Below are 26506 nucleotides of genomic sequence, written 5' to 3' on the forward strand. Positions count from 1 at the left end.
TTACATTAATCAAATTGTTTAATTTTAATTGTGATCCATGTTTCTTTTGCAACAGTATCTCATAGGCTATGGTGAAATAATTTTGAATGTAACTAAATAAAAGCACAAATCCCAAGAAACAGTTCTGCATTTGAATATTGAATAGAAAAGTCTGATTTTAACAAAGACTTTTAGTATTACCAAAAGCAGTAGGGACTGTTCTTGTAAAAATTCTTCCCTTCATTTAAGGCTTGGAAAATAGTTTCTTCAGGAGTTTGGAGCACCTCTAACCTCCAGCAATAATTAAGACATCCTTAACATCCTTGACCGTAGACAAGCATTTTCTAAACTAATCTAACTTTACAGTAAAAAGCTATGACTCATATTAAGAGTGAGATTGATCCTTAACACTGGAACTTGGCACTTAATTTCCAGTCACTCAGTTGTTCCCAATATATTGGATGAAACAAATAATGCAACATTTAATGGTTGGTATTGTTTTATTTTCTAATACTGATTAAAGTATTTACACTTCTACTTTTCAATCCACAGTTTAGCACTCATACCTATGGCTTTTACTTTTATGTTTAGCACAGCTTTTTGCCAAGTGTCAGAATTTCATTAAAAAAAACCCCAAGAACCTGATATCATATAGACAAGTCTCTATGTTTATGTTAAAACATATTCATTTTCAAAAATGATTATTTATAAAAGAAAAGCCTGCTTGTAGCTTTCTTCCAAATCATGTTTATCACAGACTCTACCAAGCTTTTCCTATTTTTAAGTGTCCCTTTTAGGGTGTCCTGCTGCCTCCAAGTGAAGTATTTTCCCTCCCTCAGCCCCCCACCTCTAACTTTAATGCAAAAAGAAAATCAGTAACTGGCAATTTCAAGCGAAAATATAAAGCACTATAACATTACCTACATTGCCTTTTACAGAACTAAGCTCTCAAAAACTCTATAAACTTTGTGGAAATTTAACCACTCAGTGTTGAAAAGGCACAGGACTTTTGTGCTCAGAGACCTCCAGCAACAGTGCTTTTAGCCCAGCCTGAAAGTTAAGATCTGAAAATTCATAGGTATGTAATTGCCACTTACAGCAGAACCCCTCAGATTTTACTGAATCTCCTGCCACAGACATCCTGCAAATTTATACAAGACTTTGCTTCTACTGCAAGAGGAAAAGAGGTGAAATTAATTTTACATATGCCCAGGAATGCTTTAACAATGATGCAAGCTATTCATTGCTAAAAATCTCACAAAGTTGCCCGTGTCTGTGGTAGTTTCTGTTCCATGGCACTACGTGAATGGGGAAGTATTTTTCACATATGAGAGAAGTTTAATTGTACATGAAGAAAGCTAATTTTGGTCCACTTGTCCAGCTTCCTATGAACAGCATATTGGAAACATGACCAGTGACAGTTCAAAAACCAATGTAAAAGTTAACAAAAATAATTTGGTATTTCATTCTTAAAACTGCAGTGTCATTATTTGTCCTAGTCATCCACTTTTGCATTTTGTGTGTCCACTAATTGTTGCGTTTTTAAGTCTTCAGCTTGCTCATGATGTTCCTTATCTGCATCATCTGCTTGATTAGGATCCTTTTCTTCTGTTTCTCCTTGATCAACACTTTGGTATTCTACTTGTTCAAGGTCTGTTCCATCTATAAGTTCTGCCTGTACTTCTTCCATCTGTATTTGATTTACATGCTCAACATGTAACTGCTCCACATGAACTTCTGCACCTTGTTCAGTCTGAATGTGTTCAACTTCCAAGTAACTAATCTGCACCTGTTCCTGTAGTTCCTCCATCTGTGTGCCTTTCACTTGATTGTCCTGTATGAGATCCTGGTGCATCTGTTCCACAGTTACCTGTGCAGGATCCACTTGTACCTGAATTACTGGTAGGACATGCACTTGCTCAACTTGTTCTATTATTGTCATTGATGTTACTGGTTCAGCTTCCATAGCTTCCACTGGAAGAACCTCTTCTGTCACTAACAGTTCTGAAATATTGTGCATTTCTTTGAGATGCCTTCTCAGCTCACTGCCTTGCATAAACCACAAATCACATAAGGTACAGTGGTTGGGTTTGTCACCAGTGTGTATTACCAAGTGGTCTTTGAACTGATCCCAGCTGTTAAACACGCTGTTACAAACCTGAAACAAAAGATACAGCATGTTAAACACTGCCAACAGAAATGTGACAAAATACACTGCCTATCTGAGATTATGGCTTCACATTGCAAAGCTTCTTGCTACTTGGATTCAAAAAACATACATGTTAAAGATAAAAGCTGAGATGAAAGCTTCAAATGAACAGCAGACTTGATATTTAATTATTCTTTTTTTAAGAATGCTGAGCTATTTTGAGTTGTGCGTACATGAGATACCTGCAAAAACCACAAGTCAGTAGAGCATTGAAAGTTTTCTTATCTGAAATTCATGTACAGTATCATACCCCAATCAATACATGTCTGGCACTAGTGTTTTGGGTGGAAAGATATTTATGCATTAATAAGGTGCAATGAAAGTGTAATACAAAATGTTGTTTTACTGACATTCTAGATGCAGTACCACTAAAAGTACAAATTTTTCTTATCAGCTTTCACTTGCTCATGACATTTGTGAGGCTTAACTTGTGATTTTAAAAATGCCCCCTTGAGTGATTTCAGGACATAAAACTTTTAAAACTCCATCCCTCTCATCCTTTTCCAGACAGAAGTACTGCCTCAACAGCAGACATGCTGTTTTCACAAAGCACAGAGCTCCCTTCAGTTGGCAGTGTAGGTAAATAGCTGGGAAACAACACACAAGAGACTGCAGAAATAAATGAGGTGCAGGGTAGAAGAGACAGAAGAGTGGGGTAGAATCAGGCTTGGAGTAAAAAAATACACAGGGCTCAGGAGTCTTTTGTCCATGCAAATGTGTTTGGCTGTAGAAAGCAACAAGAGCACACATTTCAACACCCCTTCATTGTTGGCCAACAGTTTTGAAACAGGACATTCTGTTTCTTCATAATTTTAAGCAACAGCACAGAAAGATGATGGAGGGAGTATCTGACAGAATTAACTCAAGAGCAGGTCTGTCTAATTGAGACAAACATACCCATTTTGCTGCTGAAGTCTGCTAAAATGGGTTGTAATACTATTGCCACACTCCTCCCCCCCCTCAGGCTCACACTTCAGAAAGAGATTGCACACACAGTTTTAAAAATACTAATATTTTAAGTACTCAAAATTACTTAGTCATACATAAAGATAATGACTATCAGCAATGGCCAGGCACATATTTACTTCTTGCCACACAGAATGTAATTCAGTATTCAAGGCATACACTGAAGAGCACCAAAAGGACTAATCAAAAAAAGACATTTTTTTCTCCTCTTTGTTCAGTGAATAAAGATTTATTTGTTCAAATTCAATTCTAAAGAGAAAACCTAAAAATTTATCCAATAATTGCTGCATTTTCTGCAGGCTGAAGGGGCACAAATCCACATTCACAACATCTCTGACAGGATAAGTTTAGAAAATGAGTTATGACTTGAATCAGCTCTTTAAAATTGAAGTGAGATTTATCTCAATAGCCTTTCAAATGTAAATTACATATATTGACCAAGTACCTTAGCAATCTCTACAGCATTTATTTGGCTTAAAAAAATACTACAGATTGCCACCATAAATTTGAATTATTTTCCTGACAAAATCCATATGCTTGGTATCAAACAGAAAATAATAAAACAAGAAATTAAATAGTAATTTTTATTTTGGACTTTAATTTGGGCTTCACTTTTAATGAAGCATGCTTAGAAGTGGGAAAGGCCTAGGTGAGTGTAGCAAGAACCTCGAAAAGGAAGTAGAAAGACCAGTAAAATGCAGCCTACCCAGAAGAATCTCAATGACTGTAAGTAGCATAAGGCTCCACATCAGTAATTCCGTATTTTAAACTGAGATACTTAAATGTGAAAATTTATCTGCACATAGAGGTTGAATGTGATCCAAAGACCTCACTACTGTCTACAACTTCCTTATTAGAAGAGGAAGAGCAGGCATTGATCTCTTCTTTGTGGTGAAGATGACAGGACCAGTGATAGGATGCGAGGGAATGGCCTGAAGTTGTGTGAGGGGAGGTTTAGGCTGGATATCAAAAAAGGTATTTTTCACCCATAGGGTGTTTGGGCACTGGAACAGCTCCCCAGGGCAGTGGTCACAGCAGCAGCCTGAGAGAGCTCAAAAAGTGTTTGGACAATGCTCTCAGGGACATGGCGTGACTCTTGGGGTGTCCTGGAGTTGGACTCAATCCTTGTGGGTCCCTTCCAACCCTGTATATTCTGTGATTCAGAATTATTTTACTGAAATAGCTCTTAGAGACATAAGCCCACTCTGCCTCTCCTATTCAGTACTCCCATGCTCCTTGAAGGAGGGAGGTACCTAAACTCAGACTCACCTACTTCCATTACCCACCTGACATTCATAAAGCTTCTTTCTTCCCTTTTTAGCGCCAGCTCCTGACTGACAGGCTGTCAGGTGACATTTGAGCGTGCTATTCCGAGCAAAACGTTCATGGCAGTTGGGACATTCAAAGGGCTTTTCACCTGTTAAAACAGATACATGGATTTGTAAGTGTACAAAACCACCCAGTCTTCTTTCAGGTCTCTCTTCTTCCCCTCTTTCTCTTATCTAGGTTGATAAATAGGCTGTAAAGATGTGGCCAACTGGATTATTCTGCAGAAAATGAGATGAAAATTCAGCATAAAAGGGCAGAAAACTGATGCAGAGTCATAACTCTCATTCAGAAGAAAACCAATGTAACAATTATCAGGAGATTTTAAGGCATTTGTGGAAATTATATTACTATTCTGGGAAAATATTTTAAAGAAATAGAAGCTATTTCACACTTTTTTCACACTTAATTAGCTTTTTAAAAGAAATTCACAAGTAGCTTAAGTGTCACACACTCAAAAGCTATAGAAAGATGTTAAATGGTGGGAACTTTCCCCCAATGGTTACGAAATACTACATTTTCAGAGAGTGTTGTCCAGGAAAGGCAGAGGACGCTAAACTGCCTTCAGTCTTGCAGGTCAAAAAACATGGACTTCGCCCAAGCAACCAGTGGGTTTGGAACTAGATTATCTACAATGTCCCTACCAATGCAAACCATTATGTGATTCTACAGAGTGTGCATGGATGATGAAAGAGCTCCTGGGCAAACTCAAACACAAAAAGGAAGCCCATGGGATCTGATGAGATGCATCTGCTGGTCCTGAGAGAGCTGGTGAAGGAAACTGTTAAGCAACTGTACATAAAATTTGAGGTGAGGCAGTCTGGTGAAGTTCAAGATGACTGGAAAAGCAGAAGCATAACCCTTTCAAAACAAGGACATAAGGAAGACCTCGGGAACTACAGGCAAGTCAGTCTCATCTCCATGCCCTAAAAATCACGGAGCAGATCCTCCTGGTAGCTATGCTGTGAAGACAGGCTGAGACCATTGGGGTTTTTCAGCCTGGAGAAGAAAAGGCTTCGGGGAGGTCTAAGAGCACCTTCCAGTGTCTAAAGGTGGTCTACAGGAAGGCCAGAGAGGGACTTTTTACAAGGGAATGTAGTGATAATGACAATGAATGGCCTTAAATTGAAACAGAGTATGTTTAGGTTAGATATTAGGAAGAAAATATTTTCTCAAAGGGTAGTGATGCACTGGAACAAGTTTCTCAGAGAAGCTGTGGTTGTCCCATCCTTGACAAGTGTACACAGCCAGGCTTGATGTGGCTTGCAGCAACCTGGTCTAGGGAACCTGGTCTACCCTGTCCATGGTCCCAGAGGGTCAAACGAAATTATGTTTAAGGTCTATTCCAACCCAAGCCATTTTATCATCCTATTACTGCACTACTGCTATTTGAATGTACTTGCTGGTATAGAGATTGAACAACAACAGGATCAAATATTTTTAGCACATTTTCTCACATGACTTTCAAGTTCAGTTTAGCATTCAATCAGTGGCATACACAGCTCAGAATTTAGAAAGCCTATAACAGAACGGGAGTTTTTTCATTCTTTTAGGAGGCTACAGTTAAATGATGGTATCTGTTCCGATTTTAAGCTTAAATCAGAATTGTTATTTTAACATTGAAAATGCTAAACCGAAAGTAATTAGATTCCATATGTTATACACACTAGATCAATATATATTTAGTATTTTGTACCTCTCGTGGCATGCTAGCTTTCTTTTAATTGAAAATCCTATTTTGCAAGAGTGACTAACATATCACGTATTTTGGATTACTCTGGTTATCTGCCACAATTTTTTTCTGAATAGATTTTTGTTAACTAGCATTTATTTGAATTGCTTATAATGGAGAAACACTCCTTGCTTTACAAGGGATAAGGACTTCCCAAAGCTTGTTTATAAAAGGAGCTTTTAAGAGGCTATTGGTAATAGACTGGACACTGCCGTATATCAATACTCAGCAGTCCCATACACAGATACATTCTAATTAAATTAAGAAATTCTAATTAAAATATTTAACAGTGATAAGCTGCAAAAGAAATAGAGCTGCTACCCTCCATTAAACTTTTACTTGTGACTCATGATTGGCATATTAAACAAAAACATCTGGAAGATCAAGACCACATATATTTTACATTCAGTTATCTGTGTCATTCTCAGTGTCTGTTCAGTCAGCAGACTTTTCAGCACGATGAAGAAGTAATCTCCCAAACTAAAAAGAAGAAGCACAAATCACTTTATACTCAAAAGATGTTACCCACATTTCAAAGAAGCAGATTTCACACTAAAAAAAGTGTACTATAATGACTAGAGATGTTTTGCCAGTTTTAGTAGTTTTGCTTAATTAACCAAGAAAATTCAAATCATAAATGAGATGAGACAAGAGCAAGGGTAAAACCTTCCACACAAGATGGTACAAGACATAAATCTTTGAGGGTATTTTATGTCTAATAGGCACTTGCTCAGAAGTTCTCTTACATAAAGATACTCTCTAGACTGTATTCCATGAAGAAGATTGTGATTCAAATAATATTTCAATACCAATATTTACTAGAAAAATTTGAAAACAGAAGTAGTTCCTCAGTTATTTCTGAAGAAGGGGACATGCCTTAAGGAAATAGTTTGAAAAAAAAAATCTTTTAAGATTTAATAGACTTGGCAGAGAAATTTCCTTACTACTTTCTGGTTTTAGGTGACTATTTTTAATTGACTCAATCCCCCAAAGGTTTACATCAATGGAAAAGAAAAAAACATGAACAAACAAAAACAAGAACAAAAAGAGATACCACCATTTTAGTTATAACTAGAAGCCAAGTACTTCTAGCACTCAGGACTCATTTATTTTCTTCAGCATATGATCTATTTCCCCAAAACATGCAAAAGCCCAAAATACTAGAATGAAGGCCACAAGCACAGGACTGTAGCATGTTCTTACCTGTGTGCTTCCGAAGGTGCTCTTTAAAATGCCCAAAGTGATCAAACTGCTTATCACAGTACTGGCACACATGTATTTTCTTGCCAGGTCTTTGCTTCTTGCTGGCACCACCTTCATCAAGGTGGTAACAGGTGAGGTGCTGTTTCAAAGCACTCTCTCGTAGGTATCTTTTATTGCATATGTCACATTTGTAATTCTCAGTAGAGTGTGTTTTCATGTGTTCCTTAAAATGGTAAAACAATTTAAATGAACGGTTACATTTCTCACAGTGGAATAAATTGTTCATGTGTGACAGCTGAAGTTCCACAATTTCAATACCTTCTACCTGTTTGCACGAGGAGTCAGTTGCACTATCACCTTCTTCTTGGATCTGGCATTTTCTCTCTCCCTGACGATACTTGCTGGTGATATCTGCCAAAAGAGCCAAAGCAGATTCATCTGATGTACCTGTTGTCTGTATGTACTTTATGGATTGCTCTGCAGAAGCTACTTCTTCAAGAGTTTCAATGCTGTCATCTTCCACTTTCATCGTCCCTTCAGCAATCTCGACCTCAATTTCAACAGGCTCTGATTCTACAGATGGCAGTGTTTCTGTGATAACATTAGAGGTTTCAGCAATCTTCCTCTTTTTTGGTTTATTTTTACCTTGTGCTTCATTTGATTCTAAGGGTGATGAATTTTCTTTGTTCCTGAAAAGCATTTGCATAAATATGGTTAAGATCAATTAACAATGACATAACAGCTCCTGCCTAGTAATGAGGTTCTGCATCCAACACTCCCCTAGCTGTTTCTCAAAGCTGAATGACGACCACATTATCTGTGTGCACATCAGAAGCTAATTTGTCCTTAATCTACACTCCTTAGTGCAGTAAAATAACATTGTTAAAGCTGATAAAATATTTTTAAGTATTTAAAATAAAGAGCTCTGCTTGAAAAATACAAAGCATCTATCAAGAAGAAAAGCAAGTTAACTTAATGACTTACCTGAAAATTTGCAAAATTCTTTACTTGGAAGAAAAACTCTTCTAAAATAATTAATTCTTTGGCCTGCCTACTCAGAAATAAGGTTCAAGTCCCTCCTATGCCATTTACCTCTTAAGCTCTGGAGTGTGTGCAACTGCAAGCAGGACTTTGAGCTTGTCAGAAAACACTTTAGCTGTGACTTCACATGATGGTTATACACACAAGGGTTACCATATCCCACAATTCAGGCAGGCACATTGCTAACACCTGACATAAAAAAGCCACCAGGATATGAAAGGAATATTCTAGTTTAATTTTCTAGGCTTAAACACTAGCCTCAGCTCTGTGCTGTTCTCCTTGAATAACACACACACAACCCCCCCTCCTCCAAAATGTCAGAGCTCGCACATCATCTCAAACACAGATACAGCTGAGTGGTTCAATGCTTTCAAGTCATCCACATCACTACTGTGCTGCAGGTTTTACTACTGATCACCAGTTTCAAAAATAAGTGGCTATCTTCCCATCAAACAGACTGGAGTAAACTGTGCTTTTAACCCTCCTCTGCACCATGATGTATCCTTTCATGTAATGCACTCCCTATCATTTCCAGGCCTTCTAGTAACAAGAGACAAGACCTCCAGTGTCTCTAAGTCATACTGCCAGATGTGTTACTAATGATGTAATGCAGGCCACAGCTTATAAATGGCACCCTGGTCTGCTCACACACAGGAAAACAGCGTAGCTAAACCCAGTTTCATATAGCTGGGATTTCTGATGTCTACAAGATGAGAGGTACATTGCAAGGAGCTCCTGGATCATGTACCAAATGCAACCAGTGTAGCATGCAGAAGGAATGAAAACATGAGAGCACTTTATGGAAGTGAAATGGAAGAAAGGGGATAAAAAACAGCATGATGGGACTGACACCCATTTTTTTCAAGTTAAACTTTGGCAATGGATTACAGATCCTGGTACTGGATGACAGGTGCTGCAGCAACATTTGATTGAGTATTGAACATGGGTTCATAAAACTGACTTTAATAGTTACATTCATTCAAGAATTTTGAGAGGTTAATTTTGCAGTAAGAGATTTTAAGATCACTGATTATTCTCTCAGAAACAGCAGAAAGCTGCACAAAATCAAAACACCAGCACAAACTTGCTAATGTTGTGTGATTACCAGAGACACTGTCACTGTACAGCCAGGTGTCAGTCAGATGTGGGCCATCAGACAGCACAGAGACTAACTATCAGTTAACACACAGTCCTAAAACATCAGCAACATTTACAAGCCATGTCACTTGTCATCAAGTTGAATGTGACATTCTTGTTTTACCCTGTGTAATGCCAACATGTATGTTATAGTAGAAGAATATATGGTTCTATACAAGTTAAGGAGGTTCTGGCATAAGGAACAGCACTGAAGAATACTGGCAGCCACCTCTTGCAAAAGCCTTATTCAGACTCTCACCTTCAGTGTTGAGAAGAAAAAGAGGCTTATGTGCTTACCTGATTTCAAGGGCTTTGATTGCTTCTAGCATCTGTAGATACTCTGCAGCTTTCCAAACATCATTTGCTTCTTCCTCACCTTGTACCATTAGTTTTGCTGTATAGGTGAACTCAATTAGGTGACGAAATGCCATGTTACTTACACCTGCATACAGGCAAGAGAAACAAGTTACCTCCAACAGTTCCACAGCCTCATCTTCCCAGTGAATCTTGCACGCTTGCACGCACGTCATTTTGATCACAGTACTGTAGCCACCAGTTTCATATGATCACACCCTTAAATGGCTCCGCTGAATGGTTTGGGTTGGAAGAGACCTTTATAACAACCTAGTTCTGTTGCATTCTGTTTGTTGGTAGGTTCCTGTTGCTCCCCCACAATTATGTAATGGTCTTTCCCCTCTGTCAATTTTGTAAACCCCTCCCTTTATTCCTGAACCTTCCCTATCAGTCGTCCCTATACAGCCCCCATTTCCTGCCCATCATTGTAAACCCTACTCTTTCCTCCAGTACCTTCCATGCCTCTCATCCCCTGCTCGATACAGGATTGGTTTTGTAATTGCCACCCCACCCACGTATGTTTCCCATTGGTCCCAAGCTCTGTGAACCCCTCCTTTGACTCCTCCAAAAGTGCTCCCTGATTGGTCCCTGAGTTGTGCCCTCCCCTTGGTTAAAACCCGACGCACGGAGGTGCTTGGGGCTCAGTTGCTCTCCTGTTTCATCGTCCCAGTCCTCTCCCCAGTCACCTCTCCCTTTCCCTACCAATAAACCTGTTCCTGGGAAGCTAAGAGAGACTCTGAGCCTCCTCCATCCCTTTACTGAGACCTGCGATGCCTGAGATCTACAGGGCCCGAGTGCAGGGGGCTCTGGAGGTTCAGCACTGGGACCATCATGCCCATGACTGGCGCTGCCATCAGCCGAGTGGTGTAGAGCTAGCCCAGGCCTGGAGAGCCGTAGAGCGCAGCATCAGCTGGCGCCCAATGTGGGGCCTCTTTTGAGGATTGGAGACCCCCGGAAGAGTCATACTGTTACTGAGGACTTGTGGGTGGCAGCTACCCCAGTGGGAAGCAGACCGATTTTTGTTTGGTGGCGCTCCCAGGGATCGAGGCGGCAACTCTCAGCGTGCAGAGAATCGCCTCGGGTTTGGAGACACCTCCTACAGCCGTCGTCCGGACCTGGTGAGTTTCCCCAGAGGGGGAAAAGGTGTGTGGTGTGTGAGCTTCCCCCGGGGTGGGAAAAGGTGGTGCAGGTCTGGACCCTTATTTTCTGTTCTTTTCCATTGTCCTTTGCTGTTAGGAGGTGGTGGGACTGCTGAGCCAGGGGGTTAGAGATGGGTGCACGCTTGTCGGCTGAGCAGAGGGGGATTTTTCACCAAGCTGTGGGTATCCTTGAGGATGGGAATAAAAGGTTTTCCCGAGGGTTGGTAAAAAGGCTTGTGCGATGGCTGTTTCTGCACTACCCCCAAGTATCCCCTGAGAGGATCAGTTCAGTGGTGTTTTGGAATTCTGTTGGGACTAAATTAACGGCTTTAGTTAATCAAGGGGACAAAACAGCAGCAAAATTGATTCCACTTTTTGTTTTGATTCGTTCATCATTAATTGAAAAGGGGGGAGTGCAGGGACAGCCAACACATTCTTCCCCAGTTTCCCCAGTTACCCCATCCCCGTGTTCCTCTACCCCTGATCCTAAGTTGGGGGAGACCTGCGGAGCAACCCGTGCTACGCAGGGCTCCAACAGTGGCAGCAGTCTCCCTGGCTCCCCACGTCTCCCTCAGAACCCTTGCCCTGGCAGCCCTGGCCAAGTTGCCAGAGCCCTTATCCATTCCCCTGCTTCCCTGGTTGCTAATCCTGAGTTAAGCGCTTCCCAGGTTGTTGATCCCCAGTTAAATAAAGTTGTGAATCCCCAGTTGTTCCCCCAGAACCCATGTCCCCCAGTTTCCCCTTGTTCACATTGCTCCCCTATGTCCCCTTATTCCTTCCCCGAAACTCAAAATGGCTCCCGGAGGGCACAAGATGGCGGGGACCGCATGGCCGGGCCCCTCCCTTGTGCTCCTTCTTCCCATAACCCCTTTCTTCCCTCCGTGACCAACCCCTTCCTCTGTAGCCCCTCCCTTTTCTCCTACCCTGGCCCTTCCCACTTCCCCTCGAGTGATTCCTCCTCCTCCTGGGCATGTCTGACCAACACCATGCCCCCAAACCCTGCCTTTTCCTGCCGTTGCTCCTCCCTCAAGCCCTCCTCCTCGGTCGGTCCTCCAGCCTCGCCCCTTCCGGCTCCTGGTTCCCACGCCCCTCCTTCCGGTTCCCAAGCCTCTACATCCGGTTCCCACGCTTCGTAAACCGGAGGGGTCAGCCCGGAAACCAGAACCCGGAACGGGTAGACATTCCTTTTGCCACGCCTGTCAGTTTTCGTGGAAGGGGGGGAAGGTACCGGGAATGGGAACCCTTCTTCTTCCAGACAAAGAGGGAGCTGTGCAAGGCGCAGAAGGAATTCGGGAGAAGGAGCGAATATTTTAAGGGTTTGTTAAAAGCTACCTTTTCCACGAATGAAATGGTCCCTCATGACCTAAAGGAATTATTTTCCTGCCTCCTTTCCCCAGCTGAATTCAAGCTGTGGAAACAAGGGTGGAAGAGGTCATTAGAGGCCATCCTTCCTGAGCTGTTGCACAGTGAAGAAGCCACAGTTGACGCGGATGAAAACCCTCTTGCCCTAGATCACCTGTGCGGCGAGGGGAATTGGGCAAAACCAGAGGAACAGGCCAGGGTTTTACCCTGGCCTGTACTGGTCCGAATTGCGGAGGCCGCGGAAAAGACTTTTAACACCTTACCTGAGGAGGAACCCCAGATTAACCTTTTAAATGTTTGACTACTCCCTAACGAGCCCTTTACTAAGTTCATGGACAGGCTGCAAGCCCAGGTCGAAAAACAGGTAGAGAGAGCAGAGCTACAAGAACAGTTTGTGCTAGAAACAGCTAAAGCCAACGCAAACGAGGCCTGCAAGCAAGTAATCTTTAGCCTGCCTCTCTACCCGCCTCCGACGCTGGACATCCTCATTGAAGCTTGCACGAAGAAAGTCCCCATGGTGGGAATGTCCAAGGCCATACCACCACCAGTGCCAAGGAGGATGCCCACTGCAGCCGTGACTCAGCAGCCGACAGGCCACCTTTCACCACCACCTGCACGGCCTCTACAGTGCTACCGCTGTGGGCAGCTGGGGCACATGGCAAGGGACTGTCCAGCTGCCCACCCTCGCCAGGGACATCTAGGGAGCAATTTGGGAGGGAGAGCTAAAGAGGGCATAATAAAAAAAAACTAGGAGCGCGGCGCGAACCTGCCCCGCGCGAAGCCAGAAATGGGGCAGGCCTCGCGGGGGAGGGGGGAGAGAAAACACTGGACTTGGCCTATATCCCAGACGCAACACTTGATCACAGTTCGTGATATCCTCTTTCAGTCCCAGCACTGGACGGTAGTAGCTGTGGACCCGCTGGAGGGGACAACGATGGATTCGGGACACGGGACGTATACAGTAAGTACATTGCCATCGGGGACACCAAGCACACACCCCCAGAGATTGAGATTTCTCCAATCACCTTCCCAGGTGGTCCGGAGAACCTCATTCTCCTGGCGCGCTGCACTCACCCACCATTTTTCCTACCAAAGGGGCAGATCATTGCCCAGTTTATTCCAGTCCCAGAAAAAATCCTGGTGGACGACCAGGCACCAGGCGTCTACCGGGCTGACATGGTGGGTGAAGACAAGCCCATCCTGGATTGCAGTGTCAAGCAGGGTGCAGAATCCTTTAATATGAAGGATCTGCTTGACACGGGAGCAGATATGACGATCATCCCCGAAAGGAGATGACCGTCACATTGGGAACTGCAACCCGTGGCAGGTAAGATACAGGGTATAGGGGGTACCAAATTGGCTCGGATATCGAAGAGCGTGGTACAAATTGTGGGGCCAGATGGGCAATTGGCTAACTTACGCCCATTCGTTGCAGACTATCAAATTCCTTTGTGGGGGAGGGATCTCATGTCCCAATGGGGGGTTAAGATCGAAATCCCGAAAACCCCTCGGGATTTTTAGAGGCAGCCACTGTGGAGCGCCCCTTCCAGAAGCTTGATTGGACAACTGACAATGCGGTCTGGATTGATCAGTGGCTGCTCAGAAGGGATAAATTAAGGGCGCTCAACGAACTCGTGGAGGAGCAGTTGGCAAAGGGTAATATAGTTGAGACTACCAGCCCTTGGAATTCCCCAGTCTTTGTAATACATAAGCCGGGGAAGGACAAGTGGCGGCTCCTTCACAACCTTCGTGAAATCAATAAGATCATTGTGGACATGGGACCTCTTCAACCGGGGATGCACACCCCAACCATGCTCCCTCAAAATTGGCAATTGGCAGTGATTGACATAAAGGATTGTTTTTTCCAAATTCCTCTACACCCTGACGACGCCCCACGGTTTGCCTTCTCGGTTCCCACCATTAACCGAGAAGCCCCAGTGAGGAGATTCCACTGGTGAATGTTGCCGCAAGGCATGAAAAATTCACCAACCATTTGCCAGTGGTTTGTCTCCTCATTGCTGTCTCCCGTACGCGCCAAAATGGGGGAGGTCATCATCCACCACTACATGGATGATGTCCTGGTGTGCGCCCCCCATGACCATATACTTACACGAGCGCTTGACCTGGTGGTTGAAGTTCTGACCTCTGCAGGATTTCAACTCCAGGAAGACAAGGTTCAAAGGATGCCACCCTAGAGGTATCTGGGCCTGCAGATCGCTGAGAGGACCATTGTTCCTCAAAAATTGGCCATACACAGCGATCCTAAAACTCTGGCAGACCTCCATTCCCTGTGTGGGACTTTGGACTGGGTCAGGCCTTGGCTGGGCCTCACTACTGAGGACCTAGCCCCCCTCTTCGTACTTTTGAAGGGGGAGAAGGAGCTCAGTTCTCCTAGGTCCCTGACCCCAGAGGCAAGGAAAGCCCTTGAGAAGGTGCAAGACGTCTTGATGGAGAGGCAAGCACACAGATATGAGCCAACTCTGCCCTTTGAGTTCATCGTGTTGGGGAAATTGCCACATCTCTGTGGGCTGATATTTCAGTGGGACCGAGGCTCAAGGGACCCGCTCTTGATAATAGAATGGGTTTTCCTAAGCCACCAACAGTCCAAAAGTATCACAAGGCCACAGGAACTGATGGCTCAGCTCATCAGGAAAGCTCGAGCAAGGCTTCGAGAGATGGCTGGGTGCGATTGTCCATGCATACAAGTGCCAGTCAGCTTGTCTCGGGACAAAGCGTCCCCAGATAAGCTGACCAAAGAGATGTTTAATCAATTGCTGCAGGAGAATGAGACTCTCCAAATTGCTCTTGATAGTTACAGTGGACAAGTTTCAGTCCACGCCCCTGCCCACAAGTTTTTCAATGCAAAATTCAACGTGATTCCAAGAGAAATTAGGAGCCGAAAACCCCTCAAAGCTGTGACAGTTTTCACAGACGCATCCGGAGCATCCCACAAGTCAGTGATGACTTGGAGGGATCCTCAGACTCAGCAGTGGGAAACGGATATTAAGTATGTGGAAGGATCTCCACAAGTTGCTGAGTTGGATGCTGTTGTCAGAGCCTTTGGGAGGTTTTCTGAACCATTCACTTTGGTAACTGATTCGGCTTATGTTGCAGGGGTTGTAGCAAGAGCCGAGAACGCGGCTCTCAAGGAGGTCTCTAATCCTCAGCTGTTTGAACTGCTTTCGAAATTAATTTATACCGTTTCTCACCGAAAGCAGCCCTTTTTCGTCATGCATATGAGATCGCACACAGAGCTCCCTGGCCCGGTAGCTGAGGGAAATGAAAGAGCAGATTCCCTTGCTGCCCCTGTCAGAATGGCTCAGCTCCCTGATGTTTTCCAGTAAGCCAAGTTGAACCATCAGATGTTCCACCAGAATGTGCCTGGACTGGTCCACCAATTCCACCTGAGGCGAGATCAAGCCAGAGCCATCATGGCCACATGCCCACACTGCCAATCCACCACAATGCCATCCCTGGGATCAGGGGTCAACCCTAGGGGCCTGGGGAGCTGTGAAGTGTGGCAGATGGACGTCACACATGTCCCAGAGTTTGGCAGGTTCCGATATGTACGCCTCTCCATCGACACCTTCTCAGGTGCAGTGTACGCCTCTGCCCACACAGGAGAGAAAGCCGAGCATGTCTGTAAACATCTCATGCAGGCTTTCTCTGTGCTGGGGGTCCCCAGAAAGATCAAAACGGATAATGGTCCAGCATATTCCTCCAGGAAACTGGAGGATTTCCTGCAAGAGTGGGGAGTGGAGCATAAAAAAGGCATCCCACACTCCCCCAGAGGCCAAGCAATCGTTGAGCGAGCCCATCAGTCGCTCAAACGTGTCCTGAACCATCAAAAGGAGACCATGAAGGGCTGCACACCCCAAGACCGGCTGTGCAAGGCCCTATTCACTATCAACTTCTTAAACTGCTCTGATAGTGACTTAAACCCTCCAGTGGCCCGGCACTTCCAGTCAGCCAACAGTTACCAACTACAACACTGCCCTCCAGTGCTGGTCCAAGACCCAGAGACCCAGAAGATCATGGGTCCGTTTGAGCTGGCGACCTGGGGGTGAGGTTATGCTTTCATTTCCTCGCCCCAGGGACTAAGGTGGATCCCACAGAGGTGGGTGAAGCCTTGTCCCCAAACATCCAAGCAGGCCACCAGACAATCAAGAAGAAGAAGTCGCGTCCGGATACGCCACCCCCTGACCCCCCAAGGGAAAAGAGGAGGAGGAAACCTTGAGCCCCCCCCCTTTTTTTTTTGTTATGTTAATCTACCTTTTCTGTTATGTTAAACCAAGTATATGTTTTTTGTTTTAGAGAGAGCCATCTTTAAGATGACAACCCCTAGCATCACCTCAACCATCTTCCATCTGATGCTGCTAGTGACCCAGACGACAATATGGATCATGCCTCAGCCTAAGCAAAATGTATGGGTCACGCTGGCAAAGTCCCTACAGCGTGATGAACTGTGCCCGTCCACTGGAGTGACAGGAAATCCGATGACCACTTGCCTGGTGGGGATCCCTTTAAAACCCGCAGAATTTCCCGATGCCCTGACAGCCTTAGTTGAAGATGCCAATAAGGGGAAGCCGGCTCATCACGTTGTTCGCTCCGTCCCAGCATACAAAGTAAAGAAGCCTGTCAGAAACCCTTTCCTCCTCTGGAGGGACTGATAACGGCAACTAGAGCGAACGACCGATGAGCCCCAAGAATTTGATCTGTTAGATTCTTCCCCGGCATCATTTTGTGTTCATTTTAAATACCACCCCTCTGACCTTGCCCCGTATCCTCAAGTAGTTCAAGTTAATAAGCAGTTCCAAGCTGCCAGCTGGTGTAATAACATCGCGCACGTTAAGATGCCCTCCACCCTTGACCCTTCCCCTCGCAAGTTGTCAAAAGGTCTATTTTTGATTTGTGGGGATCGGGCGTGGGCAGGCATCCCCTCTCACCTTCTCGGAGGGCCGTGTACTTTGGGCTGGTTGTCCTTGTTTTCCCCCAACACAACCCAAATTGATAACTCGGCGACAAAAAACAATTCGGCAATAAAGAAACGTAGCCTGGATGAATTAGATCCAGACTGCGATTCTGAAATTTTTCATTGGAGCAAGTTAAAATGGGTGGCAGTGTCTGTGTTTTTGCCTTGGGTAGCAGCTGCTAAAGCCCTAGGAGAATTAGGTTGTTTCGAGTGTTGGGTAGTGAAGCAAGCCAATTTAACGTCAACCGCGCTGAGCGACCTCCTCGAAGACGAGGAGATAACCAGGCGAGCCACCCTATAAAACCGTGCGGCCATCGATTTCCTGTTGCTCCTGCATGACCACGACTGCAGGGAGTTCGAGGGGCTCTGTTGCCTGAACCTTACCACCAGGAGCCCCAGCGTCCGCCAGACCATCATGGAAATGAGAGGCATGATCCATCAAATCAAGCAGGAATCCAACGACTGGGTCACCAACATCTTCTCAGGATGGGGACTGTCTGGGTGGCTCTCCTCAATTGTAAAGACTGTTTTATGGGTCATCTTTGTAATTTTCATAATCTTAGTAGCATTCACGATCTTGCGAAGATGTTCAGTTCAATCCGTCCTGCACCTTCTGTTTCCCCCACCTCAAGTTAATTTTGCCAATGTACACCCCCTTACCTCCTCCTCACCTCCTCCCTCTCCCACGCAAATTGAATGATTTACTGAGCCCTCTACTCCCCCTGATCATGCAACCTCCTCCTTCTAAAAAGAAAGGGGGAGATGTTGCATTCTGTTTGTTAATTCTGTTTGTTGGTAGGTTCCTGTTGTTCCCCCACAATTATGTAATGGTCTTTCCCCTCTGTCAATTTTGTAAACCCCTCCCTTTATTCCTGAACCTTCCCTATCAGTCGTCCCTATACGGCCCCCATTTCCTGCCCATCATTGTAAACCCTACTCTTTCCTCCAGTACCTTCCATGCCTCTCATCCCCTGCTCGATACAGGATTGGTTTTGTAATTGCCGCCTCACCCACGTATGTTTCCCATTGGTCCCAAGCTCTGTAAACCCCTCCTTTGACTCCTCCCGAAGTGCTCCCTGATTGGTCCCTGAGTTGTGCCCTCCCCTTGGTTAAAACCCGACGCACGGAGGTGCTTGGGGCTCAGTTGCTCTCCTGTTTCATCGTCCCAGTCCTCTCCCCAGTCACCTCTCCCTTTCCCTACCAATAAACCTGTTCCTAGGAAGCTAAGAGAGACTCTGAGCCTCCTCCATCCCTTTACTGAGACCTGCGATGCCTGAGATCTACAGGGCCCGAGTGCAGGGGGCTCTGGAGGTTCAGCACTGGGACCATCGTGCCCGTGCTGTTCCCCACTCTTGGCACTGCCATCGGCCGAGTGGTGTAGAGCTAGCCCAGGCCTGGAGAGCCGTAGAGCGCAGCGTTATAGTTCCAACCTCACTCATGTTGGAATAAAAAAAATCTGCTAGAGAACCATGTGAGTCTGGAACAACTGTGGAGTTTTGCCAAGACAAGGATAAAAGGAATTATAAGATGGACAAAAAGCTGTTCCAAAAATATATACATTTGAACAAAAAATGCTATTCCTGGAGGCTGAAATGCTGCTCTAAGAATTTAATTTCCTCCCTGCCTATCACATAAGTATTGCTCCATGTCTACCTTGCTTTTACATCCCAGCCAAGGCATCTGCCATTGGCCACCACTGTCAGCCTTTTTAGCTGACCAGAATGGCTTTTCTCTGGGAAAGCTTTTGTCCAGTACTGCTAGTCCTAAAAACATATACAGGGTCTGCCTCACCTTCACTAGCCATATATTAGGCGAAAGAAGGGGAAAAAAAATAAATGAAAAAGCACCACATAATCTCACATTTTCCCTCCCAATATATTTAATACTGTTCTAATTTTGATTTTTCTTCAGGGAGGTTTTCTTTCCAGTGATGGTAGCTGTCTCAGAACAACTCATGAATGAAGATCTAGAAAGTTAACTGCAATGACCAAGCATGTTCAAGTGTTCAAGACCAGGCCAGATATGGCCTTGATCAACCTGGTCTAGTGGGAGGCGTCATTTCCCATGGCAGGTGAGACTGGGCCTAGATGATCTTACTATTCTATTACTCCAACCCTAAACAGTCTATGATTCTATGCACTGGCCTGTACTAAGGATGCTACAATAATATCCAGCTTGACAACACAACTCTGAATGCTTTCATTTGCACAAGTCAGATTACCTTCAATCTCCACCAAAGGCTCCTGAGTGAAATCTTGGAAGAATTTGTGGAAGAACTGGCTACAGGCAGCAAGAACCGCCTTATGAGCTTTGAAATGGTGACCTGCAAAGGAAGACAAAAAGGTTGGTTTAGGGTGGTACCTTTGCCCCTCCATAGTGCAGAATAAATGCAGATGCAGGAAAAAAGACCACCCAGTGCAAACACAAACATGTATTCCAGCAGCATATACTGACTGCTGCTTCTTGTAACACAGGACTCTACTGCAGCTGGCTTGTCCCTTTTCACACAGAACCTTGCTGACATTGCCTTGCCATGTCAAACCTTGCCAAAGCCTCACTCACATGTTTCTCTTTTCAGATGCTTAAGCAATGAATTATGGGAAATTTCTATCCTAACATTTTTCTGTATGTCTTGGGCTCAGCTCTGTATGTTTTAAGTTTTTGTTGCTCCTACAGACTGATGTATGTTATCACCACTGCCAGCATAAACACCACAGAACAAGTATTTCTGCTCTATTCTTTCTTCTATTGGTATAGAATATCTATGTGGAATTAAGCCTGGCCAGGGAGCTGAGCTAGCCGACTATTGCCTCTTAAGAGCCACCTATCTATCTGAAGTCATGGGAATCTTTCATTCAAGTTAACAGCAATCTAAAAGTCTTTCCCAAGATATCCCTCTGTTGTTATGTTAAGTAAGTTATGTGTCAGTTACAGACTGGGTAATGTTGCTCCCTATGTGGCTAGGCTACTAGAATGTTTGTCCCCTAAGGTTATATATTGTCGTGCCTTCCTCTGTTCTTGTCTTTGGTTGGTCACTCCCACGGAGCTCTCTCTCCCTGGTTATTTTTGTTCGGCCTTTTGGGCAAACCCTATTTTCTTTTATTCCTCATTAAAGTGTTCCTGGTGCCAACCATCGCTCCTACTCCTATTTATTTTCTCTCCACCCTCTGCTCTGAAATCAGGGGACCTAAAGGTTTGTCGCAGCCACCTTCACTGCTACATATCTATATTCTGTTTTTTTCCAGAGTGTTTTAGGTTGCAATGCAAGATGTTACCCAAAGTACCATCTGTTAAAAACAGGTGGGGCAGTGTTCTTTATCTCTTGCATCCTCCCTCCAGAAGGATTTCTTCTGTTAATGGGCCATTGAGTCTCACTGCATGACTGATAAAATTACATCATCCCATTGTCAGATGCCCCACCCAGGGGGAGGAGCCAAGCATTTCTACCTGGATGTAATCTGAAACCTGGAACAACACAGGCAGTCTTTCTCCACTGGCTTCCCAGAGGGAACACTGGATCCATCTACACCACCACTGCACCTTCAGAGGAAAACTGCAGCATTTCTACAGGATCATTGCTTCAACAGAACCAGGTCTGTCATGCCAGGAGGACTGCAGCCACCATGGTGCTACCAACACCCTGACCAACAGGGTGTCAGGTTGTATTCTGACTGTCAGTGGTTTTTTTGTGCTACTGCATTTTCATATTAATTTTCCTAGTAAAGAACTCTTATTCCTATTCCCATATATCAAGGGGCCTGAAAGCTCCTTAATTTCAAAATTATAATAATTTGGAGGCAGTGGGTTTACATTTTCCATTTCAAGCGAGGCTCCTGCCTTCCTTAGCAGACACCTGTCTTTCAAACCAATACACAGAATCTGTATTTCTTCTCCCCACTGGAGGCATGAACATTCATAAGGCTTAATGGTATAGGGATAAAGGAAGCAACACGGATTAGAACTACTCAGCTGCACACAAAACCAGCTCTGAGCCCAACACATGGATTTGGTAATGACAGAGTAGGAGAAAATATTTCAAACGCTGTCAGTGAAACTGTGGCTGTGCCTGAAGAATATTTTTTTTCTTCATTTGCTTACCTCCTTCTAATCTAGACTCTCTAGTATCCTTTTTCTTTAAGTGAGTTGCTGCTATCTGTTTAAAGATCAGGAGGAACTAATTTAGCTAAGTCTGTCCTAGTGGACACCGCCTATATTCTGTACACTTTTAGTGTTGATCCATTCTAAGAAGTGTTTGGAATATGAAGGAGGCTTAACTGATCTATGACATACCACCTTTTCTAAGGAGATAATAAGCACTTGTATGTTCATTATCCTTTTTAAACAGTTCTTATGCCCATAGAACACATATAAAAAGTGTGTGCTGCTACCCTCTTTAAAGTATATATTAAAATAGTAGACAGATACCAGAGAAGCTGCTGTGAGAAGTAAATATTATTTTAAGGTGTGGGTTTTTGTATTTAAATACAAAGTATTTGTGAAAGTTCTCTGCATGCAGTCAAACAGATCAAGTCAGAGAAAAATATTTTAACAACGTTTTGGGAATCCTTAGCACATTAAATATACCATGTTTGGGAAGCAGAAGCAAAATTATTAATCACTACAATGAAACTTTGCAAGTAACTTGCACACAGGTACAGAACCAGGAATTTGTTCACAGCCCAATTTGACACCTGACCATGAAAAATCCAACAGCATCCCAGCACAGCTTTCAGAATTCTCTGAATATCAACTGGTTGCGTGCCTGTACATACCATCAACGATCAGAGTGATATCTGTAAACTGGTCCTGCTCACGTTGTTCATTCAGTCTATCCAAAATAACTTTATAGTGTTCAGGAAATTCCTGGATACATTCCATTGTTTCCTCAGCTTCCATGGCAGAAGCACTGGTCTGCAAAACAAATGGGATATGACAGTAAGAATACTGTGCCACTCAGTAAATACTGTGCTCAGTCAGGAAATTATACAAAAGTGAACTAACTAGCACTTTGCCAGACTATAAAACCAATGGAAAAACTGTCTTGCTAACAGATTTTTTACCCAATGTTAGCTGACAGGTAGGAAATGGCACCATTAATTATATGGAATATTGTCTTATTTGGACACATGAAGAAACACCGAAGTGGGTTTCCTTATCCTACAGATTCAGGAAGGACCCACCACCCTCGAAGTAAATACTGCAGGGAAGCAACATCTCCACAGCTACTTATTCAACACTGCAGCAGCGTAATCTCAGAATATTCATATAGTTACTTCTTGCAATCCCATCAATCCACTTGGTTAACAGACAGTTCTTAAAACGTTTATATTTAAGTGACATTTTGGAGCTCACGAACACAAGATGTTTACTTCCTTTAAATATGGATCTAGTAGAGCAGCAGTTTTCAGCTTCTGAGTGCATCACAATTTCCAGGGATTTCATTTACTGTCAAGCTTATTCATCCATCCTACTTACAGTTCTTCCTCTGTGAAGTGAAATATTCTCTGCCAGCCTTCTGAGAAAGACATATAGTGCTTGTAATCTGATATCTCTTCCTCCCTTACTAACACAATAAACATAGCTGGCTGGGGGTGGAATATGCAGAGGATCTCGGACCTGGAGAGGTTTAGCACAACTTGGTACCTGGGGATAAGATGCAGACAGTAGTCTGCTGCTTATGCAGAAGAACCTCAGGAGAGCATCCAAGTGCTTCAATTCAAGCACTTCACAAATTACCTCCCAGAAAAATTACTTTAGATCCATGCAGCAACGCTCATCTTCAACTCCCACACTAACATGGCTTACACTTAGAATGCTGCAGAAAAAAAGAATTATGGAGTTCCTGTTTACACCACAAAACACACTCTCTTCTTATCTCTCAGAAAAAAAGTCACCCATGAAGAAGTCATTTTGCCAAGAGAATGAAATACGTAGAGCAGAAGCAACTACTTAGGGAAATCCAGCCCTGCCTGCTATTGCTACGCTGTCAACCACAGAAATGTTGTCCACAAAAGTTTGATTCGTTACCTAGTGTGCAATGAGCCAGTAACTACACACTCCAGGTGACATTGATTATTTATTTCAGAGTTGTGCAAGCCTGGGTGCCCAGTGGAATTCCACAAATCAAGTACCCAACTATAAAATTTTTTTAATAATTATACATTTTTAGCAAGCAAAAGTATTAGTATTCATTGGTTATAAGTAACCAATTATTATTCTCTCTTCTACTGGTTCATTATTTCCTTGCTTCCCATGCTGATTCGTCCACATTCAGTCTCTCTTATTTTGGATCAGCGGGTTTCTTGGGTTGGTCATTGCAATCTTCCTCAGCCAGAATTACCTGTTACCCAGCTAGAGCTGATTCCAGCACAATTGCTGAGTTTGCTTTATTTGTTTCTTCCTCCTTATGTAGAGTTTCTGCTACATGTCCCTGTGGCCTCTAAATTCTGCATTCTCTGTGTCCACTGTCAGTGGTACACCCCTTTTCCCAGGCTTTGTTAGCCTGCTCTTAGTTCTGAGATCACTTAAGTATGCCTTCATAAGCTTAGGAAGGCAATTCTACCAACAAGTAATTTGTTTTTCTAACACCTGGACATTACTTAGAGCTTGCTGGCTACTCTCTGTTTCATGGATTAAATCCTCCTTGTTTGAAGAGGCTTGACAGTACACAGAGATCAAGCATCAAAGCAAATTATTCCTTAAGAAAATTCTACATATTCCATATTCTGCACCAGAAACAACTGTCAGGGTCTTCAAGTGGGCAGAGGAGCCCAGCCTGCAAGGGAAGATGAGGTGGAAGGGAGTGGATGCTGCTGCTGTATTCTCTTCACCTCATCTGTAATGGTGGGTCTAAGACAGACAACCAGAAGTTCCCATCTTTCTTTCATCATCTGGTATTTCACATAAAGTCTCACATGGGAAGGTGTCAGCTACCTACTTCACAGTTCAATTCTTGCACATTTTTAACACAATTATAAAAGTCATCTTATAAAATTATAGTCATCTTATAAAGTCATCTTATAAAATGGCAGATGACTTGCAATTAAAAGCATAATTCCTAAAAAAAAAAAAAAAAAAAATTGACCTCCAACTCTCGTGATTTTCACCTCCCATGACTTCTGCTTTACTTCCAAAACTGACTGTAGGGATATCTTAAAAGAAATACCCCAAAACTCAAAATAATAGAGCAACCTTAACTCAGCAAACACAAGATACTTTAAAAAGCTTTTTCCTCAGAACTCTTAAAAAACATAGTAAGAAACATACAACTTATGTTAGGCAGGTCATTAATTTACACAGAACTAGTAAAAATGTGAATTTACTGTCTATCTAAATGCAGTTGCAGCTTCACTTAGTATTCTCATTTAAAAACCCCAGTCATACCGCACAAAAACAGCACATGTTTAATAAGAGCGTGACTGCTTTGGCGGAAGGAGTGAAAAGTACAGTTGGGAAAACAAAGCAGCTGAGCAAGAAAGACAAAAGTGATCCAAATTCCCACAGATGAGGGACAGACTGCTTCAGCTGCCTGTGCAACTTCCTTTAAAGACTCATTGAAATACTGTCTTAGCCTTATAAGTTTGTAACCCTAGACGCATTTCATGTGATGTTTGTATGATTCTAGCCGAGCTTTTTTTATAAATCCACCTCAATGAAACCATGTTATTATTACTATTCTCCTGGGCTACATCTGGAACTCCTTGGACTTCAGGCACCAGATGTTTGTTTCCCGCACATGGATGCCACAGTCGCAGACGGGGCAGTGCTGGGGCAGTGCTGGGGCAGGTCGGGTGACCCGGAGGAGCTGATGCGGAGTGCCCACAACACCGCCATCTTGGGAAAGGGGGAGCCGCGGGCTGTGCAGTGCAGAAGCAGGAATTCCTCATGCACAGTGCCGCATGTTTTCCTCAAAACCAACGCTTAGGCACGGCGCAGGCCTCGATCCCGCCCCGCCCCTTGGCCCCGCAGCGCGGACGCAGGGTCGGTGCCGCTCCCCCCGGGACTGCGGGCACAGCGGCCGCCAGGCGGCGCCCCCGCCACCTCCGCCCCACCCGGGGCTCCCGCCCCCCCCCCGCGCTTCCCTCGGGCTGCGGCCCGCGCGCCCCGCGGCCACCCGCGGCCTCATTGGCGGCCGCCGATGTCAGTCAGCGCGACCCCCGCCAATCGCGAGGCACGGCCAGCGCTCGCCCCGGGCGCAGAAGCCAATGAGAGGCCGCCGAGTGCCCGGAGCGGGCGAAGGCGGAAGGCCTGGCCCGCGCCCAGGGTTGGCCGCACACGGGGGATCGGAGCGCAGTGCGGGAGGCGCCGGCAGGCGCAGGGGTCCCGCGAGGCGCTCCGAGAGGGGACCTGACCGCTGCCGGCCCGAGCCTAGCGCTCGGCAGCGCCGCCGCCTCGTTAGTCCTTATTACGTCATCAAAGCGCGCATTAAATCGATCCCTTTTCAATTCCCGGCCGGGTCGCGGCCCGACGACGCGGCTCTCCAAGGGGTGGGGAGGCGGTTCCGCCGGGGACTCACCGGGAGCAGCTCCTCGCCGCGCCGCTTGCCTCTCCACCGCCGCCGCTTCCTGCTGCCCGGCACGCTGGAAAGCGGGGCGCACGCGGGCCAATCCCGACTCGCATTCCCGGCCTGCCCCGCGCTCACCTTCCACGCGACAGGGCGCGCGCGCGGCGGGGGCGGGGCCTGGCGGCCCGGGGCAGGCTGGGAGTTGTAGTCCATTTGTGCAGTGTGACGAGTTCAGTGTGACAGAGTGGGTCACGCTGGAGGTGACCACAGCGTGTCATCTGGTCTAGTCTCCCAGCTCAAACAGGATCATCCAGACCACATGGCACAGGATTGTCTCCAAACAGTTCTTCAGTATCTGTGAAGTTAGACTCCACAGCCCCTCTGGGTCATCTGTTGCAGTACTTGGTCACCCATGCTGTAAAGTTCTTCCCCATGTTCAGTGGAATTTCCTATGCATCAGTTTCTGCCCCTTGCCTCTTGTCCTATTGCTCGGCACCACCGAGCAGAGCCTGGTCCCTCCTGTGGCCCCTCCCTGCAGACACTGACAGACACTGCTGAGGTCCCCTCTCAGCTGTCTCCTCTC

General features: G+C 44.8%; 1 protein-coding gene and 1 pseudogene across 1 annotated transcript; one reads left to right on the forward strand and one right to left on the reverse strand.

The window, feature by feature from the left end:
• Window positions 1-26014, reverse strand: ZBTB35 (zinc finger and BTB domain containing 35). Its single transcript, XM_014261826.2, has 7 exons — window positions 25936-26014; window positions 22193-22331; window positions 19642-19743; window positions 9891-10035; window positions 7416-8104; window positions 4441-4571; window positions 1-2137 (listed from the first exon to the last, which is right to left on the reverse strand). The coding sequence occupies exons 2-7, from the start codon at window positions 22314-22316 to the stop codon at window positions 1475-1477; spliced, it is 1854 nt and encodes a 617-aa protein (XP_014117301.1). The 5' UTR covers window positions 22317-22331; window positions 25936-26014; the 3' UTR covers window positions 1-1474.
• Window positions 16780-18120, forward strand: LOC148184516 (uncharacterized; annotated as a pseudogene).
• Window positions 26015-26506: the final 492 nt, after the last annotated feature.

This window comes from Pseudopodoces humilis, chromosome 4 (assembly GCF_049639895.1).
Source record: "Pseudopodoces humilis isolate 2021_Gansu_Grassland_sample_001 chromosome 4, ASM4963989v1, whole genome shotgun sequence".
In the NCBI taxonomy this organism is placed as follows: domain Eukaryota; kingdom Metazoa; phylum Chordata; class Aves; order Passeriformes; family Paridae; genus Pseudopodoces; species Pseudopodoces humilis.